A 26,001-nucleotide genomic window follows, 5' to 3' on the forward strand; every position below is an offset into this window, starting at 1 on the left:
GATGAATCCGGTGTCTCTGGGTATCGGGACAGAAGATCAGAGATGGTTCGGGAGGGGTCTGTAAGCAGGGATTGGGGGAGTGCTTTGGAAAGGCTTTAGGAGGCTGATTTTGTACAGGAGAAGCATATTGGAGCAGTCCTGAGAAATGAAGAAGCTGGCATGACTGTGAGCGTATTACATGACGTAGAAGTACTCACTGCACCAGCCAGTGGTAAAGGAAGAGGTTAGACCCTCTTAGGGGCCCCTTCCTCACTTCCTTCTCTTCTTAAATTTACTCGTGGGTCAGAGCTGTTCAAGCTTAATGCAACACAGAGTAGGGAGTGGAGAGGTGGTGGTGGAGGGGGTTGAAGGAGTGGGGCATGTCTGTACCAGGAGACTGGGTGAGGCCAAGCCGCTGGCGCAGAACAGCTGCTGTGCGTTTGGCTGTCTCCAATGGCCGCTATTGAAGCTTCATCCAGATGTCGGGGAGTTCTCTTTTTGTGCTGAGCCTGTACAGGGACAGCATATACGAGGGTTGTTCCCTCATTGCTGGGAGCAGAGATGGATGTGGCATCCTCGTATTCAGAGTGGTACCGTGATTTGTAGAATGTGATTTGTATTGTTGGGACCGAGGTGACGTTTTGCTGCTACTTATCCCCGGTGGCTATGCTCTCAATATAACTGAAAGTACAATGACATGACATTTAAATCTATTCTGAAGGTATGAGAAAAGAAAGATATACAGATAGATAATGGAGGCAGTATTGTAATGTTTCCACAGGGACCTGTAATTAATGGAGGATCTGTTGTTGTTCTTTGTGTGCATGATATTCTTCCCTGGTTAACCAGTTGTTTTGCTTTTCTCTTCCTCCTCTCTTAAACTGGGCCCTACCTGTGCAAGTGGGATGCACTTGCACCTTAGCGGTTGCAGGTGGCTCCCTTGGCCGCAGTAAGCTTTGAGTGCCTCTTGTCTTCGTGCCCGTCACTGCCGGATTGGTCTTGCACTCTGCAGAGTGAGGGTCCTGTTTCCTTGGCTGTCTGCAAGCTGCCCGGCCCTCAGCACGGTGCCATAAAACAAACAAACACTGGCATTACTTTTATTAGTGCTTGAGCTGAGAGAGAGTTCTGGCAGCACTATTGATGCACTTGTTAAGCTGGTTTTCAAGTGCGCTATGTATGCGTTATCCGTCAGTGCAGTGCTTGTGCTTCTGGGATAAAATATCCAATAGCTTATCGGTACACTAGAACAGAGCATTTCAGATTTTTTTATGTAGCTTTCCTTTCACTGAAAGATTTCAGTTCATTCTGTAGGTGATCAACATGCACGAGAATTTTTCAGTGGGAATTTTCATTGGAATATTTTTGAAGATACAGTTCTGCCTTTAATTATGCCAAAACTATTAGAAATTCAAAATTTTGGGTATGAGAAGTTGGTACAATATAAGAGCTGCATAACTGAGAAAATAAGCACCTTCTCATCTCTTTGTCACGTCAGCAATTAGGGGAGTATTATAAATGCACAATTCACAAGTAATCGTCTTTGGGACATCTCACTAGAAATTCAAGATAGGGAGTTTGTGGGAGGTCGGTTCAGCCAGCCTTTTCCAGTGCATCATCCGAAGCCGGGGGTTTCCAAGCTGGGATCTGTTGCTCATGCCTAATCCACGAAGCGTTTGCTTTGTGCCATCCGTTTACCCTGACCAGGACACTATGCCTAGTCGTGTGGGGATATGATTCTGTCAGACTTGACCTACAGGGCACAGTTGGGGCTAAAAGGCAAATTTGACTGGTTTACCTTGGCTATCCTTCCTCCTTGTTTTCAGGTATCACATTGAATTAAAGAGGACAAGAACTGCATTAAATATCCTCATGAATGTCACTGATAATGAAAGCACTTACCGTAGGGATCTTGGGCAATTCCAAATGCGATGTCGAGTGGTCAGTGAAGAAACTGTCTAGAAAGATACTGGCCATACTGAAAATGTTTGTCCTATTTGATGTAGACTCCAGCTCGCAGTGGGGCCATCCTCAGACACCTCACTTCGTGATGCTGAGCCTAACTCCCCCCACCCCTTTTCCCAACAGCATTTCGCCTTTCCCACTTTTGGCTTGCCACGGGCTGCTTCTCTGAGCACGGTGTGGAGGAGAACAGGTGGGGCTGCGTTTCCTAGGCGAGGTGGGGGTCTGCTACTGCGAATGTCTTCGGTTCTGTGTGGTTCCTTCTGTGCAATTAAGGAGAGCTAATTAGCTCCTTTTAGTGCAGTCTCCTTGTGGAGGTAGCTGACCTCTTGTTAATCCTGGATTAAGTTCTTACTAAGGACTGGCTCTTTGTGTGTCCCAGTTAAGATGTTGACACTTTGTTCTCTCTCTCCTTGTTCTCCTCCTCCCCCTCTTCCTCCCCATGCCTTTGAGCACATGATTGCCTGCCTCCTCCCTCCCCCACTACTGTAGGAATCCGCGCACTCCTAGCAGCCACTGTATCTTGCTCCGTGAAAATGCCATTGTCAGTTCAGAGTACTGTAGGGAGATTTTTGCTTGATCTGGTACCTGTCTAGGAGTGCACCCTCTGCAAAGGGAGAAGGAAGAGTTTTGGCCCCGCTCCTTATTGCTTAACTGAATGACAACACTGGGGTTTGAAGCGTAGCACCCGTTTTGTACCCTGGAAGGTGGGAGGATGTTCTGTGGGCTGAGCGGGAGCTAGCAAACCACACTGCGCGGCCGGTCGGAGACCTGAGCCTGTGCAGTGCTGCGCATTAGACAGCAGAGTCCATGCAGCTGTAGTAAAGGGAGTACCTAGGAGAAAAGCAGAATCTGTGCTCTGACAAAGGTACGAGCAAAAAATTAAATACCTGCAAAATAATGTTTGCTATCCAGATGTGTCAGTTATCAATTACTGCTCATCGTAGTTGCAGATCTTGAGGCCGTAGCACTACACTGAGTATCTCCTGAGGACGGGCTCTCTGGAGATTTCTGACGTGGTCTTTTTGAAGGCAAGGCCAGAAGTACTATGAAAGTGTTAGTCTTCCTCTGTTCAGTTCTGAACTCAGCTGAAAAGTAGAGGTGTTGGGAGAATCTGTCCTGATGGTTTTGAGTTTTCAAAAAAGGCCCTATTAAAATTAGACAAAGAATTATTGGGGATGGGGAATGAGAAATCTCATCTATTTTCAAATTCGGGTGCTCATCACTCTCAGACGTTTTGCAGAGAGACTTTTAAAGACTCCTCTCTGTTTCCATATTGCTGGTCTGGCTTGCAGGGAGGGTAGGATCGCTTTTAGTAGGATCGAGTTGGATACAGTTTATCTCAAACCTAGTAGTAGCTCTACAGGCCTGGATGTTCAGGCGCTGGACCGCCTCCTGTGTATCTGTCGTCAGCCTCGGGCTTTAATTACTCGGACAGTGCATCATTTCCTGTCACCTGAGAGTTGCAATATGTACGAGTAAGCTTGTGTTACGGCTGGGTCAGAGACAGCAGAACAGAAACCAGCCCTGTCGCTCTGGGTCCAGCAGGCAGCGAAGGTACAGCTAGTGCTGTCAGCGTGAGCGCTGAGCAGCCTGCCGCAGACACGTGTGCTCTGCTTAGAGCGTCCTCGGAGTAGTGCTCCTGCCGTATGCGTTTGCACCTTTCTGAAGGGCTTGGTGGTCCTGTGGTGTTAGTGCCATGGCATGGGGCCATACCATGCCGTGGGTAGCTCAGCAGTCCTGTCTTCCTAAAGCTGTCCTTCCCACGTGAAATAACATCTCGCTGCTTGTTTTGCTTCTTTCACGCTAGCACCAGGGCTAAGGCTGCGAGGTGTTTGTGCAGAAGCAAACCATTCGAGATAAAATAAGAGTTTTGCAGCTCTTGAACCAAATGGGAACTTTTAGCTTTATGTTCAAAAGAGCTTCCTTAAAGGCCTCTAAAAGTTCCTTTTCTCAGTGCAATATTATCAAAGCACCGTGAAATAAGCTGTCTGCATAGCGACATGAACGGTGCTCGAAAGAGCCAGAAATGTAACAAAGGTGTTTGTCCTTCTGAGAGTTCTGCTTGAATTCTGCAGATCTGATACATTTTGTAAGGCATTTGAGGCGCTGCGTGATTCTTCAGATTACCCCAAACTTCGCCTTTTGCATGCCACGCAAGATAAGCCGAAGGAGTTGAAGAAACTTTTCTCCAAGTGACTTGTTTGCGTTTTCATGATGGCTTTGTTCAGTGCTTTTGAAAACAGAATTTTCTTTGGATTCATCTTGACTCTTGACAGTCTGAAGAGTGGGTAGATGGTCTTAAACTTACATGTTAGAGCTGTCCTGCCACTTCATGACCTGTTCTGAGCCTTTGCATGATCTCCGTGGTTGGAGGTCTGAAGCGGCCATCACGGTGTATCTCGTCAGAAACATTCGGTTGGTGTAGCTCTCATGTGGTTACTGAAAAATAGTATCTCGTTGAAACCTTAACAGTCATTCACACAAAACATATCAAAAGTTTTAGAGGCAAAGGATCACACTTCCAACTGTTCCGTGTATCTTTCAGAAAAAAACATTGGAAGATTCATAGATTCATAGTAAAACATAGGTTCATAGTAAAACCAACAGATCATCTCTTCTGAACTCCTGTTAGCTGGGAAGTATAAGACTTTCCTGAATTGACTTCTGTTTGAAGTACAGCACGGTATTTAGGAAAACACAAAATCTTGCTTATTTTTATTTTCCCGAGATGGATAATCTAGCCTTGAATTAGTTCCAGTGGTTAGTTTTGTTTACTTCAAGAAAAACGTGTCCCTCTCTCCCGGTATGAATTTGTCTAGCTTCAGCTTTCAGCACTTGGTACTGTTATACTTTCAACTGTTACCCAGTGTTACCAAATTTGTGTTCCAAGTAAATATTTAAAGTTTGTCATTCCTTGACCTTCTGTTTAACTTGAACAGACTCAGCGCATTGTCTTTTATCATTAATTTGCTCTTATCTGAACCCTGTCCAGTTTATCTGTGTTGTTGGTGAGTTGAAACTAGATACAGTTCTAGACATAGCGTTTCAGTGGGAGTGACACCATCCTTTGCATAGAGAGGTGCCATTGCATCAGACACAGGGAGCAGGATGGTTTGTATATTACTGGCCATTTTTCTATAAATACGTTCGGTAAAATTCACCGGCTCATAAACTGTCATAAACATTTGAAACTTGTAATAGTCACATATACAAATAAAAAATCAAGTTGTGAGTTCTAGTGGCACTGTTGATCACTTTGGTTTTTCTGAGTAGATAATGAGATGCTGCTGTATTCCTGTTAGGGCTTAAGTCTGTACTGCAGAAACGCTTCACTGTTTTTGGTGAGGACTCCAAGACTGCTGCTAGTTGATTTCTGCAGTTGCAAAACACACTGGAGAAACGTGGTTCAGTGAACCCCAAATTTAAGTCTTGAGAAGAAGGCATTGCAAAATTAGCGCGGGGTTCTGTGCGGGTGAAATGTCAGTACATGTGTGGGCAAGATGATGCAGGATTTGGCCCTAATTCTTAACAGCCTGTTGTTACTTTACATCTTATCCTGCTAAAGACAGCAGGTTTCCACAGAGGTAAAAAGCTCCGTCCTTGTGGAGATGTGCATCGTCAAAGCCTAAAATCAGGCGTTACTGGATGAATCGAAGTGACAAATACTGTTGCCGGTTCTTGCGGTTGTATCATGGCTTTCATTTTGATTGATACTCGTTGCAATTCTCCAACGCTTGTAGATGTGCACTTGTGTGAGAAACTTCACTTTCTCCTTTTAACAGAGGTTTCTCCCAGGATTTCAGGGAATAGCTTGAGAACACAACCTGAATGAATGTGCAGGAAAGGAATCCAGAGGAGTGAAAACAGGTTTGCTTTTATGAAATTAGATTTTATGAGCCAAGTTTATGGCTAGGGTGAAAGTTGACTTGTGTTTTGGGTGTTTGCGATTGGCAGTACTGTAAATGGAGAACGTGTAGTAAGAAGCTTGGTCACGAGAAGGGTGTCACAAAATTGACATCAAGCTGGTGGATCTCTAGATACAATGCATTTATTAAAATCGGTGTGTATACATGGTGAATCCATTTGCATATATGTATATTCTTTCAGTAATATAAAAGAGATGCTGCTGCTGTTAACGTATCCTAGTACAGACGTGTGTATGGTGATAGATGTTTTCAATTTAAAAGCCTGTGCAGCTTTTGAAATGCACCGTGGCATGAGCCTGCTGGTGCAGAGCATTGATTCTGGGACCAGAGCATCGCTCACTCCCATTGATTTTGATTATTGTGAAATGATGGATGCTCAGCCTTCTGGAGAGATGGTCTTTTGGGACATTAGTGCTGAAAGCTGTGGCTGATTACAAAGAGAAGAGAAAATGATCGACCATTTTACCCACTGCGAGGAATGGGTAAAACGCAACAGAAGAAAGCGGTTGGCAGAGTGGAGAGTATTTACATCACTTAACTTGAGGCACAGCTCCTTGTGTTATCAGTGGGGAGCTGTAAGTCCCCAAGGGAGTCGCTCACAGCATCTGAATTTGGTTGTAGGTAAACTCCTGAGTTAGGCCCTCTGGATCACACTCTGGAGTTGCCTGCCTTGCTCGGTGGCAGCACAGGGAGCTGAACTCCTAAAGTAAGCGTCTAAGGTGGGCGATGCAAATACAGACGGAAGAGCCTGCTGAGGAACAGCATTGGCACAAGGTGTAAATTTTTAAAACGCTGTAGCCAAGCTGATACAGGAGCCTCTCTGGACAGTCTTTTAGGCCTACCTATACTGGAAGGTTATTTCACATTTCAAGCCCTAAAATAACACAGAATACTTTACCACATGGGCACTTGTGCTTCAGATCAAGTGTGTTAATAGAGGAAGCTGCTCTAGAATAGTTTTTCTGCGTTATTTCCTTGCACAGACAAGGTCTGGTTTCGTATACTGGAAAGAAAGTGTAAGCTAGCTGATTGTTTTGCTTTCTCCTTTTTCATCCTCCAGCCTACTTAGTATATGTTGTATTGGAGGAGGTTTTCATAGAGGCTGAAACCCCTTTTCCTTATTCTGGCATAACAATGTGTGGGTGTATAGGGGTACAGTGGTGCATATGTCCCCCAAAGTAATACCATGTGTGCTACCAGAGCTGTAAACTTTCCTTTGATAAGTGGCTTAAAAATCCTAGGCCTGTTTACATGTGGACAGTCATGAAAATTAAACCAAATTAGCCTCCTGGATGAGTAAGCTAAACTGAGCTGCGGTCACCTAAATTCTGAATGAGTGTGTCCTCACAGTGTTTAAGTCAGTTTAGATAATCCACTTTACCGGTTAATTAGGTTTAATTTTCCTGAGTGTTCCTGTATTGACGTGCTTACAGGTTTGGAAACTTTCTCCTGTGTACGTACAACAGGTCGGGCGTGTAGACAGAGAGGATGGATGTCGGTTTTTAACCTGTAGGGTCTGCACTTGTAGGCCTTGCCAACCCTCATGAACAGCGTCTAGAAATGACAGGTATCAGCAGGGGACCGTGGGACAAACACAGGAGCTCGCCCTCCCCCGTTTCTTGGGGCCGACGGGGATACTGAAGGCATTAGGGGGTTGCATTATGTAAAGCAGCAGCCCACGGCTGCGTGCGCGCGCACGCCTGTGTGTTTGTGTGCGCGTGCAGGAGCGTGTGTGAGAGAGGCTGGCAGCAAGGGAGAGAGGCACCGAGACCTCAGCAGAGCCGCACAAGCAGCCGTAATCACAAAGAGCAGGGTGGGGGGGGAGAGAGGCTGAGCCATGGCAGGAGCCCCAGCGCTCTGCGAGGCGGCTGGGAGAGAGGGCTGCCGGTGCCCGTGAAGAGCCCCAGGCACCTCATCCTCCCTCTTCCCTCAAGGAAGGGCTCTGAGATGGTGCGGGAGGTGAGTACCCTCCCACCTCAGCGCTGGCCCACCCTCGCTCTTCCCCCACCACACGCAAGTGCATGAATGAATGAATTCCTAGCTGCTCCGCGCTGCACTACGGTCCCTAATGGCTACCAGGTTAGTGTTACTCTCCTGTTCCTTCTGCCGATGCCGCTCTTCCTCTCCCCTCTGCGTGTGTGCTGCCTGCCGGCTCTGAGCCTGTGTGTGCACGCGTGTGCGTTTGCATGTGTGTGTGTGAGAGACGGAGTCAAAGGCGACCGGCTGTACGTGCTGTGCTTTGCACAGGTTTACTGAGCAGAAGCTACTGTCTGAGACAAACGCTTTCAAGGCAGATTAAATCCGGAGTCCATGTTGGTTGCTGCTCCTGCTCCTTTCTGTTTGGGGGACTTGAAAGCAGACAGCGTGACATCATGTTGCAGGGATGCTTCGTTTCTTTTCCCTTCCACGAGCCGATTCCTTTTTCTCCTTGTTCTCCCCCGTGCACGCGCCCTACCTCTGCTGCATGGAACTGCTAAAGCAGGCTTTTGGATTGTTTGAAACAGCAGATGATCAAATCTGACTGTTGTTTGCAGCTTTCGTTCCCCTCACCCCTCCTCCTTTCCCCTTTACGCCTCCCGTTTCCCCCATCCCCCACCCCTGAAGGGGCAGTTATTACTCTCGCAGCATCTGCGTGTGTTTGAAAAGGCAGAAGGGGGTCGAAGCTGGAGGAACTGGCAATGCGTCACAGAAGGGCAGCTGGAGCTGCTGCAGGGAGATGGTGTATTTGTTTGCCCATGTGCTCCCTGCCTCTTGAAAAGGCTCGGAGCATGCACGCTGTCTTGGTTCTGCTTTGCATTCCTCTCTGTGCTTATATATTGGCAGTGATGGGGAGGGCCAGAATTTGTTTTGTGTCACTTATCAGGCCATTCTCCAGAACCTATACAGGTGGTGGTGGTGGGGGGGTTTGTTTGTTTGGCAGGGGTTAGCAGTCGGCTATGAAGGCTCGTTGCATAGTGCGTATTTGTAGGCAGTGAGAATCCGATGAGTCCCCATTCCCTAAAAAAATGCCTTTTTCTTAGATTGCTGGTGACTAGCGTCGTCCTGTCCATCACGGACACAGTGTTCTTAAAAGGGAATGTATTTGTGTATCTTTGCTCTGTGAGTCAAACGCATCTTTGGGAAGACTCCTTTGGAAGCTGGTAGATAGACAATGGAGCTGTGATTTTGGCTCAGTAGGTTGGAGGGAAACTTTACGCCAAATCTCAGAAATATATTTTCCATCCGTGAAATGTCTTAGGTTGCCCAGTGTTCTGCCAGGGGATGCCCCCAACTGCTCATGTCACTGAAGACTAGAAAGCTGGATAAAGAAGAGAGAATATGCCATGTGGGGACAAGCCTGAACCAGGTCCTCAGGGCAGTGGACTCTGTGTGACTCCTGCACTGATGTACTGATGCTTTCTAACACTTCACAGGCTCAGCTGCAGCCCTTGGCCCATCTATTTTTAACTTTCAACCAGACAGTGCTTCTGCATCAGGTTAGAGCAAAGGAGAAAGGTTGCACGGTGGATATAAGGGCGGCGGGATGTGAAATTGGTGCATTGTTGTTTCTGAAATGATAAAGTGATGGAACATAAAGGGATGAGCAAAAGAAACTGGTTTGAGCCCAGCTTTGAAGATCACAACGTCTTTCATTAACCCATGAAAGCTGATGCCAATGAGCAGCAGGTAGCGAGTGGGAAGATGTAAAGCTCTAGCTTTATCTTCCAGTCCTGAGATATACAATATCCCTATCCACCCCCGCCTTGTCACTGGTAAGATGTGGTGTGAGGCTTCATTAGACATTTAATCTGTGGGTTATAAAACCCCTGCCACGAGACGAGAATATGTTCGAGGACACTACCTGCGCCTACAGATAATGTCCCAGGATGCCCTTAGTGTTGCTGAAGTTGGAGCAGGCCATGGAGAGAAAGGAAGAATGCTTGTGCTCCTCTTGAGGTAACCAAAGAATCGTGTCACACAAATACATCCTCTTCCAAAAATTAGTATAGATATTTGTCGTTAGGTGTTTAGCCTTGTATTGTGAATATATGCACATGAATTGCTGTATAACAGCAACGTTGTGTCTCCCAACCATTGAAAGATTTTGAAATAGTTTTAAAATAAATATATTCAGGTTTATTTCTGTTTGCTTTTTACTTTTGGGACTGTTGGGTATTCAAACTTCTCTTGACATCAAAAATGGCTTAACATTATTATTATTTTTTTTAACATGAATTGCAAGCTCTCTTCTGCATACCTAAGATCCAGGCTTGGAACAGCATCGATACTGCAATTCCTGCTAATTACAGGGGCCGCTGACTTTGTGGTGGGGAGGAGAGGACCCAAAGCACAAAGGTGTCCAGAGGAGGTCCAGATGGGAGTGAGCGACCTGCAGGTGACAGTGTTGGGGCTTTGTCTGAAACAGACATGTGGTCAACTTCAGAGGGATGTGAAATTCTTATTTTTCACTTTTCCCCGTGCATTGCCTCCCAAATTTCATCTCATTGTGCATCATAGTGTGGTTTTCTTTCTTCAGAGCAGAGGTAGCTATATTAATTTGTGAGTGATGGAGAGGTTTAGTATATAATTCATGAAGCATTTTTGCTTCCATCCATCCAGGTCAGTGATCCTCTCTATGAGATGATCATTGTATTGTTGGACAATATTATTAAGATCTGTCTGGTTCTATTTTGAAAACCCTTTCAGGCTGGTCCTTGGGATTTTTGTAATTATTCTGAGCACTCACCAGTTAGGAAGGAAGCAGTGGAGGGTTTGTTTCAAACACAGCACAGTGGGAGTTTCTGTGAGATACCATACCATTTGTCCCTCAGAGTTGATATTCTTTCTCTAGCGGTAACGAGTATCAGGTGATTCAGAGAAAGACAATGACATTATTAATAATGCATTTGACCAACCTCGCAGTGCCGTATATGAATAGAAGGCAAATGCCTTCCTAACACTTGCAGTGATTTGCTAATCCCCTGAAGCATAGTAGTTTTATTAATTTTATTTCATGAATATGTAAATGGGCTGCTGAATTTCATAGAAGAAGGACACCTTTCTGTGAAACTTCAAAATAATCAGAGCAGTTCTTTGATGAGGGTAGAAATCTCTGTTAAAAACTGTATGGTTGTTTAAAAGAACTTGCAGAAAGGTTACTTATTCTCAGGTACGTTTTTAAAGCCACTGTCATGAAATACTGCTTAATTTCTGTATAGCCCTACATTTCTCATTGCTTTTAAATGTAATGCTTTCTTTTTTTCTCGTTCCTGGGAGATGTAATGCAAGTAGAGCACATTCCTGTTGCTTTCAGAGCAGCGGCAAGCCAGTGGAATTGGTTGAGGATATATGGAGGCTTTCATTCGTGGACTGTCGACTTGAAGCGAGTGTAGGTTGGCGATGATCAAAAGTTGTTACCATCTGCTTGCTGTTTGGTAGACTGCATAATGAGTTTCTGAATCTCATCTTTTCCAAATGATGTCAGACTGTATCACAGAGAAGTATCTTTGTAGGCGTCTAATTCACCCCCTTGCTAGCTGTTTCTGAGGAGAATTAACTCTTTTTGTATTACAGTCAGGCCGGAGGTGCCTTCTTGACCTTGTAGTTTTTGCTGCTCTTTTCAAGACTTTATGAGTAGACTACTGTTTTTATCCCTGCAAATATCCTCCATTATTGTTTAGAAGACATGTAAGCATAGGCGTGACTTTGCCTGCACGGCCAGTAGACTTCCCGTACAGCTAGCATCAATATATGCTTAAGTTCTAGGCTGATTTGGGGACATGGTGCTCAGCACTTTGCAGAATTGAGCCCAGTGTTGGCAGTGCTGTTGATAAGCCCTGTTTTGTGCCTTGAAGCATTTACTGTTGGGTAGATGCTATGGGATGCAGGGAGATAGAAATAACTTAAAGGGATTTACTCTTGTAAACCACTTCTTCTGAGAACTGTGGCAGACTCGGAGGCTGCCGATTAGCTTTCCAGATCAGGACTTTCTTCGGGAGGCCTGCGAGGCTTAGAAGTGTGCTGCGGGAAATGGTGTCGATGCTGATCTGTTTTGGCCCTCTGAGACGCTCGTGATCGCAGTGAAGGTGGGGAGCGTAGTGCGGCTGAAGTGGCCACCTGCTTAGATGAGCTGCCCTCGTTGTTACAAGTCCCTTGGTACTCTTGGTAGCGTAGTGATTATTGCTGGCTAAATTCTATTTCACATTCTCAACTGGCAGATTCAAATGGATTTGCTGTGCTTCTGTTCTTAATCTGTGTGTATCGCTACCTGAGAAGAAAACAACAAGCCACGATTTTATACTGTCGTCCCAAGTGCTGCAGTGCTGCACTGTAAGCTGTCGTGTTCTGGAGGATGACTGCTGAATATTGTTGCGCTCATGGTTTGGGAATAAACCGTTTCAGGGTGCTTGTCTTAATCCCAGGGATGGCTGTGGTTTTTTTGCAGGCAGCGTGATTATTTCAGAAGATCTGGTAGGATGGACAGGCTTTCCTGTCAATTCCAGGACTGCTTGAATGTCATTCGTGCAAAATTTATTTAACAAACTCAAAATCAGGTTTCTTGTTGAGTGCTCTGTTAGAGCATTGCAAGGTGTTAGATATGGTCCTCTGGGTTCCCCTATAGCTGTAAGAGTCCCAAGCTTACCTTGTGGAGTAGACTGTAGCCTTTCCCAAGAGCTGCTGCTTGTTGGAGGGGGAAGTCTGTGCCTTGCCTTGCACCCCTGCTTTGCGGTGTCCGAGGCAGAACGTGACTGGACAGCCTGTCGGTGCGCTGCCAAACATTCTTCTGCTTCCCACCGCCTAAAGTAAAGCTCACTTCTGTACCGCAGTGCTCCAGGTATCTAGGCGTCTTCTCTGCATGACAGGGAACAGAATTTGGCCTCTTCCTAGCCTTCTCACTGTTGCTTGTGTTAGTTATATTGCAGTCGCTCTTGAGAGCGCCAGTCATAAGACTAGGTGTTTCTGTGAAGTGCTGTACAAACATTAGAAGACGTACTCTGCCTTCTCTGCTTTCATATACTCTGTGCAAGGGTTTCCCGTAGGAGCAAGGGGCTTCATCTTAGGTGGCCTTGTTTGTGTTGTGTCCCTGATTTAATCTGTTGCATCTACTAAAGGCTGTACTGCAGGGGGATGTGAGGCCCTGAATGCTCTCTGGTCAATCAGTCCTGTAAAGCATAATTTATTACTATTATTTTTTTTTCAAAGTGGGTCAAGCTGTTTTGGCATTTCAGGCATTGATTCCTGGTTCTATTGCAGGCCTTGGTCACTATGGCAACTGCAGAAAGCGTTCGTCATGGCTGTTCCTTGGGTCGGATTCAAACTTCTGGGACTGAGCGGCAGCAGCGAGTTTTGTGAGAGGCTGGGGGGGGAGGCGACCGGGACGGAGCTGCAGCCTTGTGTTTTTTGTGCCTGTCCTCGCTGTAGTCGAGAAGAATGCCTGAAATAACAGACTTTTCATATTCTCCATTGTGTGCACGCCAGTGGAGTCCTCCATGTGAGAAATACTCAGCATCATGCAGTCATCAGATAATGAAAGGAGGAGTCAGCCCTCCGGAGTTTGGTCAGCTCTCTGCCACTGACTTAACAGATGGCCTTAGAAGGTGCCCTTATAGCTGTCTGTTTTTTTCCCTTATCTCTGTAAAGTTGATCATCCGTCCATGCATAACACAGTATGTGTGGATGCATTTGGTTTTTTTAAAGCATGCCAGTGATGCTGAGTGGTGGAAAAGCCCCATGTAGGCCAGTGTCTGCTGTCAGAGGTGCCACTGGGTACTTACATACCAGCACTTAGCTGGTGCCACGGCACAGGGCTACGGTAGCGTGGCTGAGCCCAGACAAACGTGTCTGCGCCAGCTTTAAGCTAGTGCTGGTGCTGCAGCAGCGTGGGTTTCTCAGCCGTGCCTGAAAAAAACACCTGAGGAGCTGTGCAAGTCCTTCAGGGATTAGCTTTAACTGGCCTCCGTACCTGCGCACTGCTTAGCAGTATCTGAGCTAGTCGTGTTAAAGCCAGTTTTAGTGTGTGTCCGCAAGCTGTAGTGTGGATGTACTCAGAGTACGGAAACTTAGAAGGTATTTTCCACGTCTACATGTGAGTGAGGGTATACTGAAGTCGGTATTAATGCATTTATTACAGTCTACAAGAGGCAGAGTTTGTCTCATTTCTCACTGGATTACAATTTGGGCAGAAGAGTACCTAACTTTTTAGCAAGTTTCATCTGAGTTTCACATGCTCATGGTACATCTGGGCCCAGATTTTGAAATGGTTTTTTTTTATGCTTTGCTTTAGAACCGGGCAAAACTTGGTGCTCCTTCAAAACTGTAACCTAATAGCAAGCAGGAACCTTGATTAAATTTGACTTGGTCTATTTAGAGTTGCTTGAAGCTGAAACTCAAAGTGAAACTTTCAAGTTTGAATTCCCATGAACTGAAAATGAGAAGGCATTTGTGCGTGAAAAACTCAGGTTTTGTAGAGCCGTAGAGAAAATGAGTCAGTCTGTTGAAACACATTTTGTACAGCGCTGCTTATCACAGGAACATTGACTTCAAATTCTTGTCTTGTATTTCTGGGGACCTCTCAAAGAAATCGATTTGTGTTGAACCAAGCGTGCTGGGGCAAGAGTTAGGAAATTTGATGTAGTGCCAGATGAACACTTGCACAGCATGGACAGCAGCAGTACAGCTCTTAATGACCATAGGAATGGCTATTCAAAACCGTTTTGAATTCTGGAAGCATTTCTGATAAAGTTCCAGTTTTAGCACTGTTTCCACAGCACCTGTTGTGTTTGTGTTCCTAGATGCAGGTCAAGCAGTAAGAGGCAGCGTGCAGGGTTGTTAAAATAAGTTTGTGCGTCTTGAATTTAGCCTGGAAATGCAGCAGCAGGGAGGAGAGAAGAGTGAAATACCCGTTCTAACTGCATCATCTGAAAATCTGCAAAGAAACCTGGTACTTTTGTGTATTTCAGTAAGCCAAAAACCCCTGGTAATTTCACTGAATTTCACTTCATGATGTGCCTTGTCTATTGCAGACAGTGCTGCTGGGAGACAGATCCAGGTCTTCTTTTGCTCATTTTTTCTTTTGTTTCGAATACAATCCTGAGGGACGAAGCCTTGGATGTGGCTACAGTCCTGGTGTACATGAACTCTGAATTCAGAATACCTGAGTATCGACCCGGTGAAGGGAGGACACAGAACATCGTTGGCATATTTCACTCGTGAGACTCACCATCGTTAAGTGTGAACTGTGTAGAAACAAGCCAAAGGATGGGCTAAATTATTAGGCTGGGCTTTGCACTGGAGCTAAGTTGAGGTTTAGGGGGTGAACCTAAACCTCAAGCAAGTTCCTTTTTATCCTTCTATATCTATCTGATTCTTGATCTATTAAGGAGAAATATGTAATGAAGCAGAGCCTATATATAGTTTACTGAATCTTTCTTCTTGTTCACAGGACGTCTTGCAAACCTATTCTCTCCAGTTTGTTCATTGTTTGAATGAGTTTTCATACCTTATATTCTCGAAAATATCTTTTAGTGGTTTTTTGCAAAGTATCATGCTAATGTTCCTGCCAATTGCAAGCTCATCATGTGTATGAGCATGAAATTTGATTTCTGTGAAGGTTTGCATAAGCAACTTTGTTGTGTGCTTTCTGGAAATTGTCTAGTGAAAGTTTCATTACTTATTTGTTAAATTAGAAGGAGCAAACGGAAAGAGGACACATTACGAGACCAGTTCATTCAAGACAAAAGCAAACGAAACGAAACCTGGTAACTGGCGAAAATGTACTGCAGTATCTACCCGTATCTGCTAACGAATATTTGTAAAATGTTTTGGTGTTCTCAGAGGAAAGAGGTGATAAAATACTATTTTTATCTGAGAGTCCCTGAAACCTCAGGCATATATTCGGCTTTTCTAGATTCTCAAGCGAGAAAGGACTCATTTTAACTGCCTCAACGTACATCCTGTTGTATGGAGCAAACTTCAATTTGATGTGTGTAAGCAGGCTGAAGTTGTAGACCTAAGAGTTTGATTTTACTAGCTCCTTTAACTCAATCCCCTACAGTCCTAATTCTCTCATCCTTCTTCTTTTGCCTGCTTTTCTCTCAAATGTGGGCCACCCTCTCATGCTCAGAACGTAACAGGTACCGTAACAACGCAGCATGTCGGAGCTGACATGAAGTTCATCTTTGGATCAGCCCAGGTTCCACGGTGACCTGCAGACTGCAGGGTAGAACAGTACCGGCTGGAAAAGCCCTCAAGACCTTTGGGCTGGTGGTAAAATAAATTTGACCACTGAAGGAAATTAGTTATTTAGTGTAAAATGGATCAAGTATGTGGTGTTTCGAGGAGTCTGGCAGGAAAGAAGGCATGAAAAGCGAAGGAGCAGTAAGGAAATGTGAGTTCCCCTGTCCTGTACTGAGGTTTGCTGCTCTGTTCTGTATAAATATGTTGTAACTGGCTTTCTGGTTGTAGGTGTTAGGGCATTCGCCGAAGATGTGGGACGGGAAGTTCCATTCCCCTGAATGTTCCATTATTTCTGTAAAGCTCCGAAAGGTCTTACTTTTGCTCTGCTATGAAAGGGGAACTTTTTTCTTTTTTTAAAATCATGAAACCTTTTATGTGCAAGGAAAACTTTTTCATAGCCTATTGTAACTGGTGTGAGAAAGGATGATGTGATACGGGAAATCATGACTGCACTGTCTGTCACTGGTATCACATGCTTCTCCCCTCCCCCAGGGGTTTTGGTGATCTTTAAGGGAGTATTTTCTAAGATACGGTCCCATTTCTGTGCATGCTCTGGAGAATGGTTACGCTTCCTGTTATAAAAGAAATAAAGGAGGGACAGAGTGGCCCTGATCAAGACCGCACCAACATCTCCCTCATTGCTGAGCACAGGTTTAGGTTTTCTAAGCTCAGATCATCGTTTTAAACTCTCAGAGCCTACAGGAGAGAATGAGTTTGTTCTCTCATGACTTTCTCTGTGGGCAGATCAATTGAGGAGTGGGTGGGGAAGGGCGGTGACAGGCAGTTAAAGTTATCTTTGCCAACAGTAAATGCTGTCTGTCTATTGCCTTATTTTACTGTGGAGTCAAGGGCTAAGTGTGGCATGGGATGCATCACTTCAGGAAGCCAGACTTGGCCAGTGTGTTAGTGGAGAAATCCGCGGGTAATGTTCCACCTCAAGCCATGGGTGCAGTTCCTCTCTCTTTGAGCCAAAGGTTATTGACTCTGCTTCTTTCTGTCTGCAGCACTGCCAGTAACTCAAACCGCAGCACGCCTGCCTGCTCCCCCATCCTGCGCAAACGGTCCCGGTCCCCAACACCACAGGACTCCCAAGGAGACGCCATGGTGGAGAAAGGCTCGGACCACTCGTCAGACAAATCCCCTTCCACGCCGGAGCAGGGTGTACAGCGGAGCTGTTCCTCTCAGTCAGGCCGCAGCGGGGCCAAGAACTCCAAGGTGAGGAGCGAGCGAGCGAGTGACTTAACTCAAAATGCGTGCACATCCCCTGCTCGAAACTCTCTAATGTTATACACTGGCTTTGTCCTGTGCCTTTTTTTCTCTAACTGTCCTCCTCCTTCCCCCATCACACTTCTGAAAACTCTCCTAACTGGGAGCCATTTGAATAGGTCAGACTTTAGGACAGCTCTGTCATCCTCTTAGTGAACTCAGTTCCTGAGTTGCTGAGGGCTTTTACTGCAGCTCCCTAATGGCTTTTGTAGGCGAAACTTTTTGCAGTCAAGGGCCCTGTTTCCTTTGGAGGCGCTGTGATTTTGAACAGGACCTTGAAAATCAACTGCTGCAGTTACTCTTTATCAACTGGATCTTGAAGGGTCACGGAACAAATTCAGACAGCCAGTGAAGGGCCCACGCATTTCTCCAGCCACGTCCAAGCCCTATGTCGAGGTGAGATTCAGATGGCTCTGAATCCTTTTGCCAGTCTTCTGCACCTTGGCACCTTTCTGTTAGGACTGTCTGGCACGTTCCATGCAAACCTTGACCAGAGTAGATGATTCTTTCCCTAAAGCGGGTATCATGTCTTTCGGCTGTAATAGAACCAATGAGCAGCCTTGACTTTGCTGTACAAAAATGCACGAGGAAGTGGGTTTCAGTTTGATTTTCTTTGTGGGCAGTGGGACCTGGCGAGACACACGAGCGAGGGCCTTGGGAACCAAACCGAACCTTTGGTTATAACCCTCATGTCAGATGCTTAGTGTAAGACAGTGAGCTGTCAGGAGCATTTGTGGTTTTCCAGCTTTGTGTAGTGAAATGTTTTCAGTCTGAACAACTTCACAGTGTCATAGCTGACTACATAGCATTGCGCTAATGGCTTGTGTGAAATGAGTTGGTGGATCCTCTGCCCAATTTATTGTTGGATTGTGTCATGCGCACAAAAGTCCCTATCCGCACCCCGTTTGTTGTCACTGTCAGCAGAGGAAACAGGATTCACTGGGCTGCAGAGGCTGAATTCATCTCTTGCCACTGAAGGGAGCGTCTGTGAGTGTGCATATGTGTTCGAAAGGGGGGACAAAGTGTTTCTAGATGATTATTTGAGACCTGCCAGTTCTGAGGTTGCCCTTGAGGTCAGACGTGCTTCCTGCGTGCACAGCAACGTACAAACATAGCCCCGGGGCAGCAGGACCGGATGACAGCCTCACATGTTACAGTGCCGCCAGGCTCGTTCTCATCGGCTGTCTGCAGCCTGTCCCCAAGAGAAAGCCGGGCAGATGGGAGGCAGCCGGGATGCAGAGAATGTTACGTTTACAGCCACACTGGGGGACACTTTGTCAGGGAAACGGACTCCTTGATAAGGGGGTATTCCAGGGATGACTTGCATTACCATGGCCCATAAAGTGCTGTGATTCAAGGCCGTGGGCGTGCAGTTCTGCCAACACAGCGACTACTAAAGCTGGACGTTAATTCTTGGAGCTTTCCACAAGGAAGAGGGGGATATAATGCTTTCAACTGGGCTTGTGGGTTTTCCTTCTCTTGATTTGTGAGGCGATTTCTTTTTTCTTAATTTCTCTCTTTTCATTCCTGCATGCTTTCTCTCCGATTAAGTCACACAAGCGCCTCTCCAAAGTAAGCCTTCTTTTTTCTCTCCTGTGCCCCACTGTCAAATTGTCTCCTCGCTCAGAAACCCTCCCCGTGGTACTGAGCCGTGACCCGACTAAGGCATTCTCCTGGTGCGGCTGAGAGAATGTCAGCGACAGCTCACCCCGCTGCCTGTAGCTGTGAAGCTGGTTTCACTTATGTCACTGGGATCTCAATATTTGCTCACATGGTATGAGCACTGGCCTGTTCATCACACTCCTTCAATTACTTCCAAGTAATTTCAGGCTTCATTTTAAGATTTGCTGCTCCTCTCCCTTAAACAGAGCAGCTATCTTTGCAGAGAAGGATCTGCTGGCTTTGGTAGGCTGTACAGCACTGTAATCCCTTCTCTTTCTCCTCTTCTCACTTTATGCCTTTTAGAGATGGGAGTCGATCACCATACCTTCTTGCCTGCTTTTTTAATGATGAATAACAGATTTGTGGCCACTGATCTCGGTTTCCCGCCCCACATGTATCCCTGCGTGATGTAAATATTAGAGATCAGTGATTTCAAATGAACCCAGCTTAAACCCATTAGAACAGACCTGACCCTAATGAATTGTGAGAATTCATGGGCTCGCTCTGAAAGGTTACGAGTGGAAAATCCCTCTGTGGGTGCTTGGACTGGAGATTAGCTCATGTGAGATTTGATCTCAGATCTCTGTGCTACCCTCAGAAGAATGTAAAAGTCAGAAATGCCGGTGGGGTGCTTACTGGACCAAGTGCAAGGCTGTTGACATTTCCACGTGTATACAAGTAAAGTTAAAAGCAGAAGGGCTTGCATAGCATCATAATCCACTAAATCAGTGTCTTGGCCTTTCCCCAGTGGATGTCTTGGATTAAATTCTAGGAAGTTCCTGGTAAGCAGTGACATTTATGGTACTGGCTTACTGTTCCTCCTTGGTCATAACGCTCCTTGTAGCCAGCCCTGCCTCGCATGATTGCTGGTGTCTGCTGGAAACTCCTTGGTGCCTTTCTTTAGACAGGTTGTCCTTTGCATGGTAACTGTAGCTTGGATGCTACAAATGAGGACTGTGGGACTAATGTCTCAGGTGAGGTGTGAAACAAGTTCTCAGGAAAATGCAGTTCTGGAGTAGCAGCGAGTCCTGAAAGGACTGCCGGTGAGTGGAGGTGTGTGGGCCAGGACAAGTCACGGCTGGGCTACGCTAGGCCAGAGGTGCTTTGCCTAAGATATGGAGAGATTTGTTAGGAGGGGGGCTGGTGGGAAGAGCATTGGTAGAGAGATGTATGTGTTCATGGTAGTAATATGATGTGCTTGCAGACAGCCTCTTGCTTTTCTGAGAGAAAAAATTATTTAAAAGAACTAGCAAAACAAGAGTGAAATGAACTTGAGATGAACTCCCGTGCGAGGCAGCCAGATGTACGGAGAGAAGGGGATCCCAGGCACGTCCTCCGAAGGGCGCGAGTCAGAGCCCCCCGCACCGCTCGTGGGGGTCGGCGCACAGGGCGAGCTGAGAGCAGCGTGAAGGCTGGTCTCTGTGTGCTCCACAGAGCGGCTTTCTGTGGTACAAGTGAGGTATCTTAGGCCTAATAAGCCCCCAGATTCCCCCCAACACAGATGATGTCTGTTCAGGATGGAGAGATTATGAACAAAGAACTGAAAGGCAAAGATTTTAAAATCTCCTTTCTCAGCCTCTTCTCCTCTCCCCATCTCCTAACCCCCTTCTGCAAGAATAAAAAGTGATCTGATTTTCCAACCTGTCTCGCTGATGAAAGGAAACAGCTTGAGCCCATGAGTTTGATGCTGTGTTTATACAGTTGCTGACAGTTCTGCTTGAAGTCCCTTGCCCTCTTTTGTCTGTTGTGTTAATTGTCATACTGCAGTGTTGCCATCAGAGGGAGCGCTTCACCAGGAGTGTTTAAGCACTGGATTACATGTGTAGGAAATCATTTCTGGAGCTTGCTTTTCCGTGCTTTCCACCAGGCTGCCATGGACCAAACCACCTGTGGGCCTGCATCAGCCTTAGGCTCTTACTGGCTAACAAAGCTGCTTCTGACACAGCTTTCTGAACTCAGAAACAAAGATTTTTGCTTGCAGCTAAAAATGAATGCTGTATTTTTAACTCCTTTGCCATTGCCCAGTGTTTTCCTCTCCATTGCAAATCCTTCAGAATCTTCCCTCTGTCTATAGCTAATTATGAATGCTGAGGATAAAACAGACTTATATCAGGTTGGGAGAAAACATGAATTTTGGTGTAGGTCCTGAGGACTTTAGAACAGTTTAGGTCACAAGGGATCCTTGAAGGTCTCTAGTCCAACCTCCTGCTCAAAGCAAGGCTAATTCTGTCAGATCAGGTTGCTCAGAGACTTTTCCAGGCACATTTTGACCATCTCCAAGGCTGGAGATTCCACAGCCTCGCCGGGCCCCTGCTCCAGTGCTTAACCACTCCTGTTGGGAACAGGTTTTTTCCTTCTATCCAAATAGAATTTCCCTTACTGCAGCTTATGACTGTTGCATCTCATCCTTCCCCTGTGCAGTTAAGAGAAGAGTTTGTCTGTGTCTTTTCTTGTACCCTTCCCATTGTGTGATAAAATCCCTCCCTAGGTAGATCATGAAATTCTAGTTATTTTGGATCCATTTCCATCAATGTCTTTGAGTTTCTTGGCCATGGGGGTTTGGAAGCCAGATGAATAGCTTAGATCTTAGAGGTGCTTGGATGGGGAATAAGGGTCGCCTGCCCTGACCACAGGACAGGTGATTCACTTGGCAAAATATTTCCATTCCCCTGGAAGCAGTGGTATGGAGGGGTGAGTTACGATCCTGCTCCCAGTAATGGTAGAAGATGAAACTTCCGTTGGCGTCAAGCCGCCAGGCTGCATTTTGTGTACAATGTGATCCACTGCTGCCCATCCACACTGGAAAGCTGTAAACTTCCAAAGCAGTGTATGCAAATATATGATCATTAACATACGAAGAGTTAGAGGCAACTGTATATTAATTAAAGCCTCTGTGAAAATCCCCCATTTCTCTCCTTCCTCAGGGTGTCCTAAGAGAAGTTTTTCCTAGTTACGGCCACCATGTAACTATAAATTCTGTTGTCTGCCCCTATAGCATCATCTCTGCAAATCAGTGACATCTCTCCCTCCCACTTCTATGTATAAATCCATTCCTCTGTTACTTACTTACTTTTCTCTTTTCAGTTCTAATGCTTATGGTTTCTTTTTCCAGTATGACAGACTTAACCTGCTCAAAGTAAGAATATGTTTTTCCTCTTCCTTTCTTTCTTTCCCCCCCTTATCCTATCTCTTGATTTGCACATTTCCCATCTCCCCATAACCCAACTCGGAGTGAGTTAAAACAAACAAATAACCCTCCAAGAAACCATTTGAAGATGGAAGCAAAAAGTCTGATTTACACTGAGGCTTGGTCTCCCTTCACTTTGGGCTTTTTGTAATACGTGCTGCCTGCAAAACACTGGGCTCGAGAGAGAGGCATCTCCTGAAGTTAGAGCACTTGGTGGAGGTGAAAGATGAGACTTGGGTCATTTCAGCAAGACATTGCTCTGTTTCTGTAATTTCGTCTCGCAGTAAAGGTGATCGTGTGCATTACATGGTAAATGGTGCACAATAAAAAGGCTCAGGGAAATTATTCTCACTTAGAGAATAAACATTTCAGCTGGGTGGAATTGCAAGATGGAGAAGAGCGAAGGAAACATTCGATGGCAAAAAACAGCAGGAGCGTGTACCCAAATCAGGGAGGCTATTGGTGTAGTTGTGTGGAAAAGGGAAAAAATGCCATAGAGGAGCCAGGGTTTGGGGAAATCAGCTGTGCCTTACTGTAATTGATGCAGCAGAGGGGAACAAAAACCCATTGCAGTGTGCTGACACCACAACATGTGCAACCTGCTTTAGAAGTCACAGTGACAGCAGTGTTTCTGTTTTCTCTCTACCACTTTTAGTTGATTATGGATTTTTTTCCCCAGGAATGTCTGAGTAATGCCTTTTGCTCGGTCAGACAGACAGATGGCAAAACAAATCTGCAGGAAAATCACTCTGTCTTAGACCCCGTGCTCCTGGGCACAAGGTGGTGCATACATGGATTAAGCTTAATTCCCCTGATTTTTTTTTTTAGTATAGCCTGAATTGCATAAGGCCTTTTTCTGTGCCCTACTTGCAGAGAAGAATGACTTCAACCATACCCTCACGAAGCAATGCACATACCCTCGATGGCTTAGTGCAGCGTATGGCCAGCCGTGGAGAAGCGCGGCTAGTAAGAGAAAGCTCCTCTGGTTAGTTGACGAGCCATCCTGTGTATTCAGGTTGTCAGTTCATTTCCTTTCCCCAGGGTTTGTGGAAAGGCTTTAGGGGTGGTGTTCTTCGTAACGTGTAGCTTTTGTGTTTTGGACTGTGGCATGTACCGTATTACTTTGGGGGTATTCACTGGAGACCAGCGCAGTGAAACAGGATGCTTTTCCAGCTGGCAGAAATGGCCAAGGGTGCAAGGGGATGCTTGAGAAATGTTGGCTCTGTGAATGAGCTCCAGACGCTAGTAAAACTGTCTGTTGAAGTGGCCTACGAGGAGCGCAGGAAACTGAAGGCGTTGAGGTCTAGGAAGAGAAAGAACGAACAGTGTCAGCAACCACGTGTAATCCAGAGATTACGTGTCTTCGTAATCTCTGGACCAATACAATCTCATGAACACTTTGCACTTACTTTCCCTTTATGTTTTCCCTCATTTTCCCACTGGATATAAAGCTGTGAAAAATACTCTGAATACTCTGGGTCCTAGGTCAGAAGCAGGGTGACATCAAAGAAAGGAACGTAGTAAAACTGCTGCTGCCCTTGTCCGTTAGAGTGAAAGCCCCCAGGGTAGAGCAGACGTGCCGTGGCTGGTCGGGCACGGGGGCCAGCAGGGCTGCCTGGCTGCTGGCACGCCAAGTGCCGGCAACACGCGCTGTAGCTGACCGCTGTTAACGGCAAAAGGCTACAGTGCCCCAAGCCTCGTTGCCCTGAGGTAAATCTGCTGGGAAATGGGGGATGCCTATACTTTCTGACTTTTCTAAGATACACTTTGAGTTCTGCTCGGTGTCCTGATGCTGGAAAGGCAGCCTCACTTGGTGTGGGAGTGTGAAGCTTGTTTCTTCCTCTCTCTGCGCAGATAAATCTCACCTCCAGCTGAAAATTGCCAAGTGTGGCTTTCCGAGCTGAGCTAGGTTTTCTGCATGCTCTAATGCGACATGTGGCCTATCCTCAAACCGCCTGAAACGCCATAATAAGGACCCCCCCCAAACCCACATGTGCAGATGATGCAAAACGCTGTGCACTGAAGTTTTGCAAAAACAGGGGGGAGGGGAGGGGGGGAGGCTGCTCAACTGCTCTAGTGATTTTCATCAGCAATTTTCCTGTCTGTGTGTGTGTCCCTTTTAAAATTTAACATACTACTGAAAGTTTTGCCTGATGGCTGCTGTGAGTAAAATTGTGTCCCTGCCTCCTCATAGTTCTTTGAAGGCTTATTTATTTGCACAGGGTCCTTAGACGACAGTGTGATTTTTACAGCCTAGCCAGCAGATATGTGGAAAAATGAAGCTTCTGAAAGAAATGGCTGACAAATGATGAGCTTCTCTGTTGCTAGTGGGCGCTGCTGTTGTGCCAAAGTGATTGCAGCATGCGCACGTGTTCGTGTGTGTGCGCGTGCATGTGGACATGCACACATTAGCCTGAATTGTTTCCTATAATAGACTCGTGCTTTTGGATTTCTTCTTTGTTCCTAGAACTGGAAATAACCATATTAGACCATGCTGTGAAATCCACTGAAATCTTCTGTTTAATCCCACTGTCAATTGACTAATTATAGAAACCAGATTGGACTTACTTTCTGTGTCCATCTTTCTTTTTGATCCTAAGATCTCTGTGCTAACTAATGCTTCTCTTTTATTTTGTCCTTACAGAAAAGCCAGAGTTGGTATAATGTAAGTACTCCCGTTTCTCTTGTCCCTTGGCGAATACGGGTTGGGTACTTGGGAGGGGGAAGGTGCAAAGGGGCTTTGCAGTGGCACGGGGGTATACTGACCATTTCCAAAAAGAGGAGTTGGAAATGGCTCAGAACTGGCAAAGGAGGACTGACATCCTAATGGGAAGGATGCCAGAGATAGGGAGCAAGCGCTCTGTCTTTTCTGTCACACTTCCGATGATCTCCACATCCTGTACTTCCCAGTTTCCCAGCAGAGTTTGTCTTGATGTGGTGCCAGAGCTGCCACCATGCAAACCCTTTGCATCTCTCAGGGTGGTTTGGGGCGAGAGAGGAATTATGTTCTGTTGACCTCACAGAAACACAAACCGTCTTGTGCTTCTGCCTTGATCGTATTTTTTGCTCTGCAAGCGTGAGTGGCGGTGTTTTAGGCACAAAGCTGCTGGTTAGCAAATCTCCACAATCCTGTAGTGTCACCTTTGCACAGTTGAACCTCCACCTCTCAAGGGCTTTAAAGTAGATAGCAGCAGTGCAATGACTTTGTAGGCAACTGCAGCAGCCGTTCTGGGTTCAACAGCTGTTCCTGTCTTCCTGCAGCCATGATTTTAGCTGGCCTGCTGTGATCAGATTTGACAGAGGCATGGAAGGTGGACTCACTCACTTGCTGTAATCGCCCTAGCCTCAACTGAAGTTTATTGAGCAAAAGCAATAGCTGCACGAGGCCCTGATTTGATCCCGTACGTGGCTGGGCACTAGCCTTTTTCATTCAACAGCTGTTTCAAAGGATACCCCATGCCAGATAGATGACTGAATCCTTTCTGGATTAGTGCTACCACTTTAGCTGTTCTTGGCCTGCCTTTCAGAAGTGTCTGTTGTTTGTGGAGAGAGCAGGACATTTCTGTCCAGTCAAGCACTGGTGGCGTATGGGTTTGACTTTTGGATACCTATGTAAAGTGAAGCATTTGTTTAAGGGGTTTGCTTAAAAGGCTGAATCCAAACCTCTTACTTGAATGCTTTTGCTGAGCTCTAAGCTCGGTGGTTTCCCAGTCAGTCTGCACCACGTTGTAACTGAGCTGTGAGAAGCCCCAGTTTCTTTGGCTTCCTGCTTCCAGGATTTCTTCTTGTGCTTATGACAGCTCA

At 46.0% G+C, this 26,001-nt stretch overlaps 1 protein-coding gene across 3 annotated transcripts in view; it reads left to right on the forward strand.

Annotated features, from left to right (window-relative positions):
• GRAMD1B (GRAM domain containing 1B) overlaps window positions 1–26,001 on the forward strand; it is a 169,763-nt gene that overhangs the window by 117,556 nt on the left and 26,206 nt on the right. For all 3 annotated transcript variants that reach the window (XM_064524292.1, XM_064524291.1, XM_026099222.2), the window contains 2 exons: window positions 17,087–17,297; window positions 24,842–24,862. In XM_064524292.1, the coding sequence (XP_064380362.1) occupies window positions 17,087–17,297; window positions 24,842–24,862 (232 nt within the window). The remainder of the gene's footprint in view (window positions 1–17,086; window positions 17,298–24,841; window positions 24,863–26,001) is intronic.

This window comes from Dromaius novaehollandiae, chromosome 21 (genome assembly GCF_036370855.1).
Source record: "Dromaius novaehollandiae isolate bDroNov1 chromosome 21, bDroNov1.hap1, whole genome shotgun sequence".
NCBI lineage: Eukaryota > Metazoa > Chordata > Aves > Casuariiformes > Dromaiidae > Dromaius > Dromaius novaehollandiae.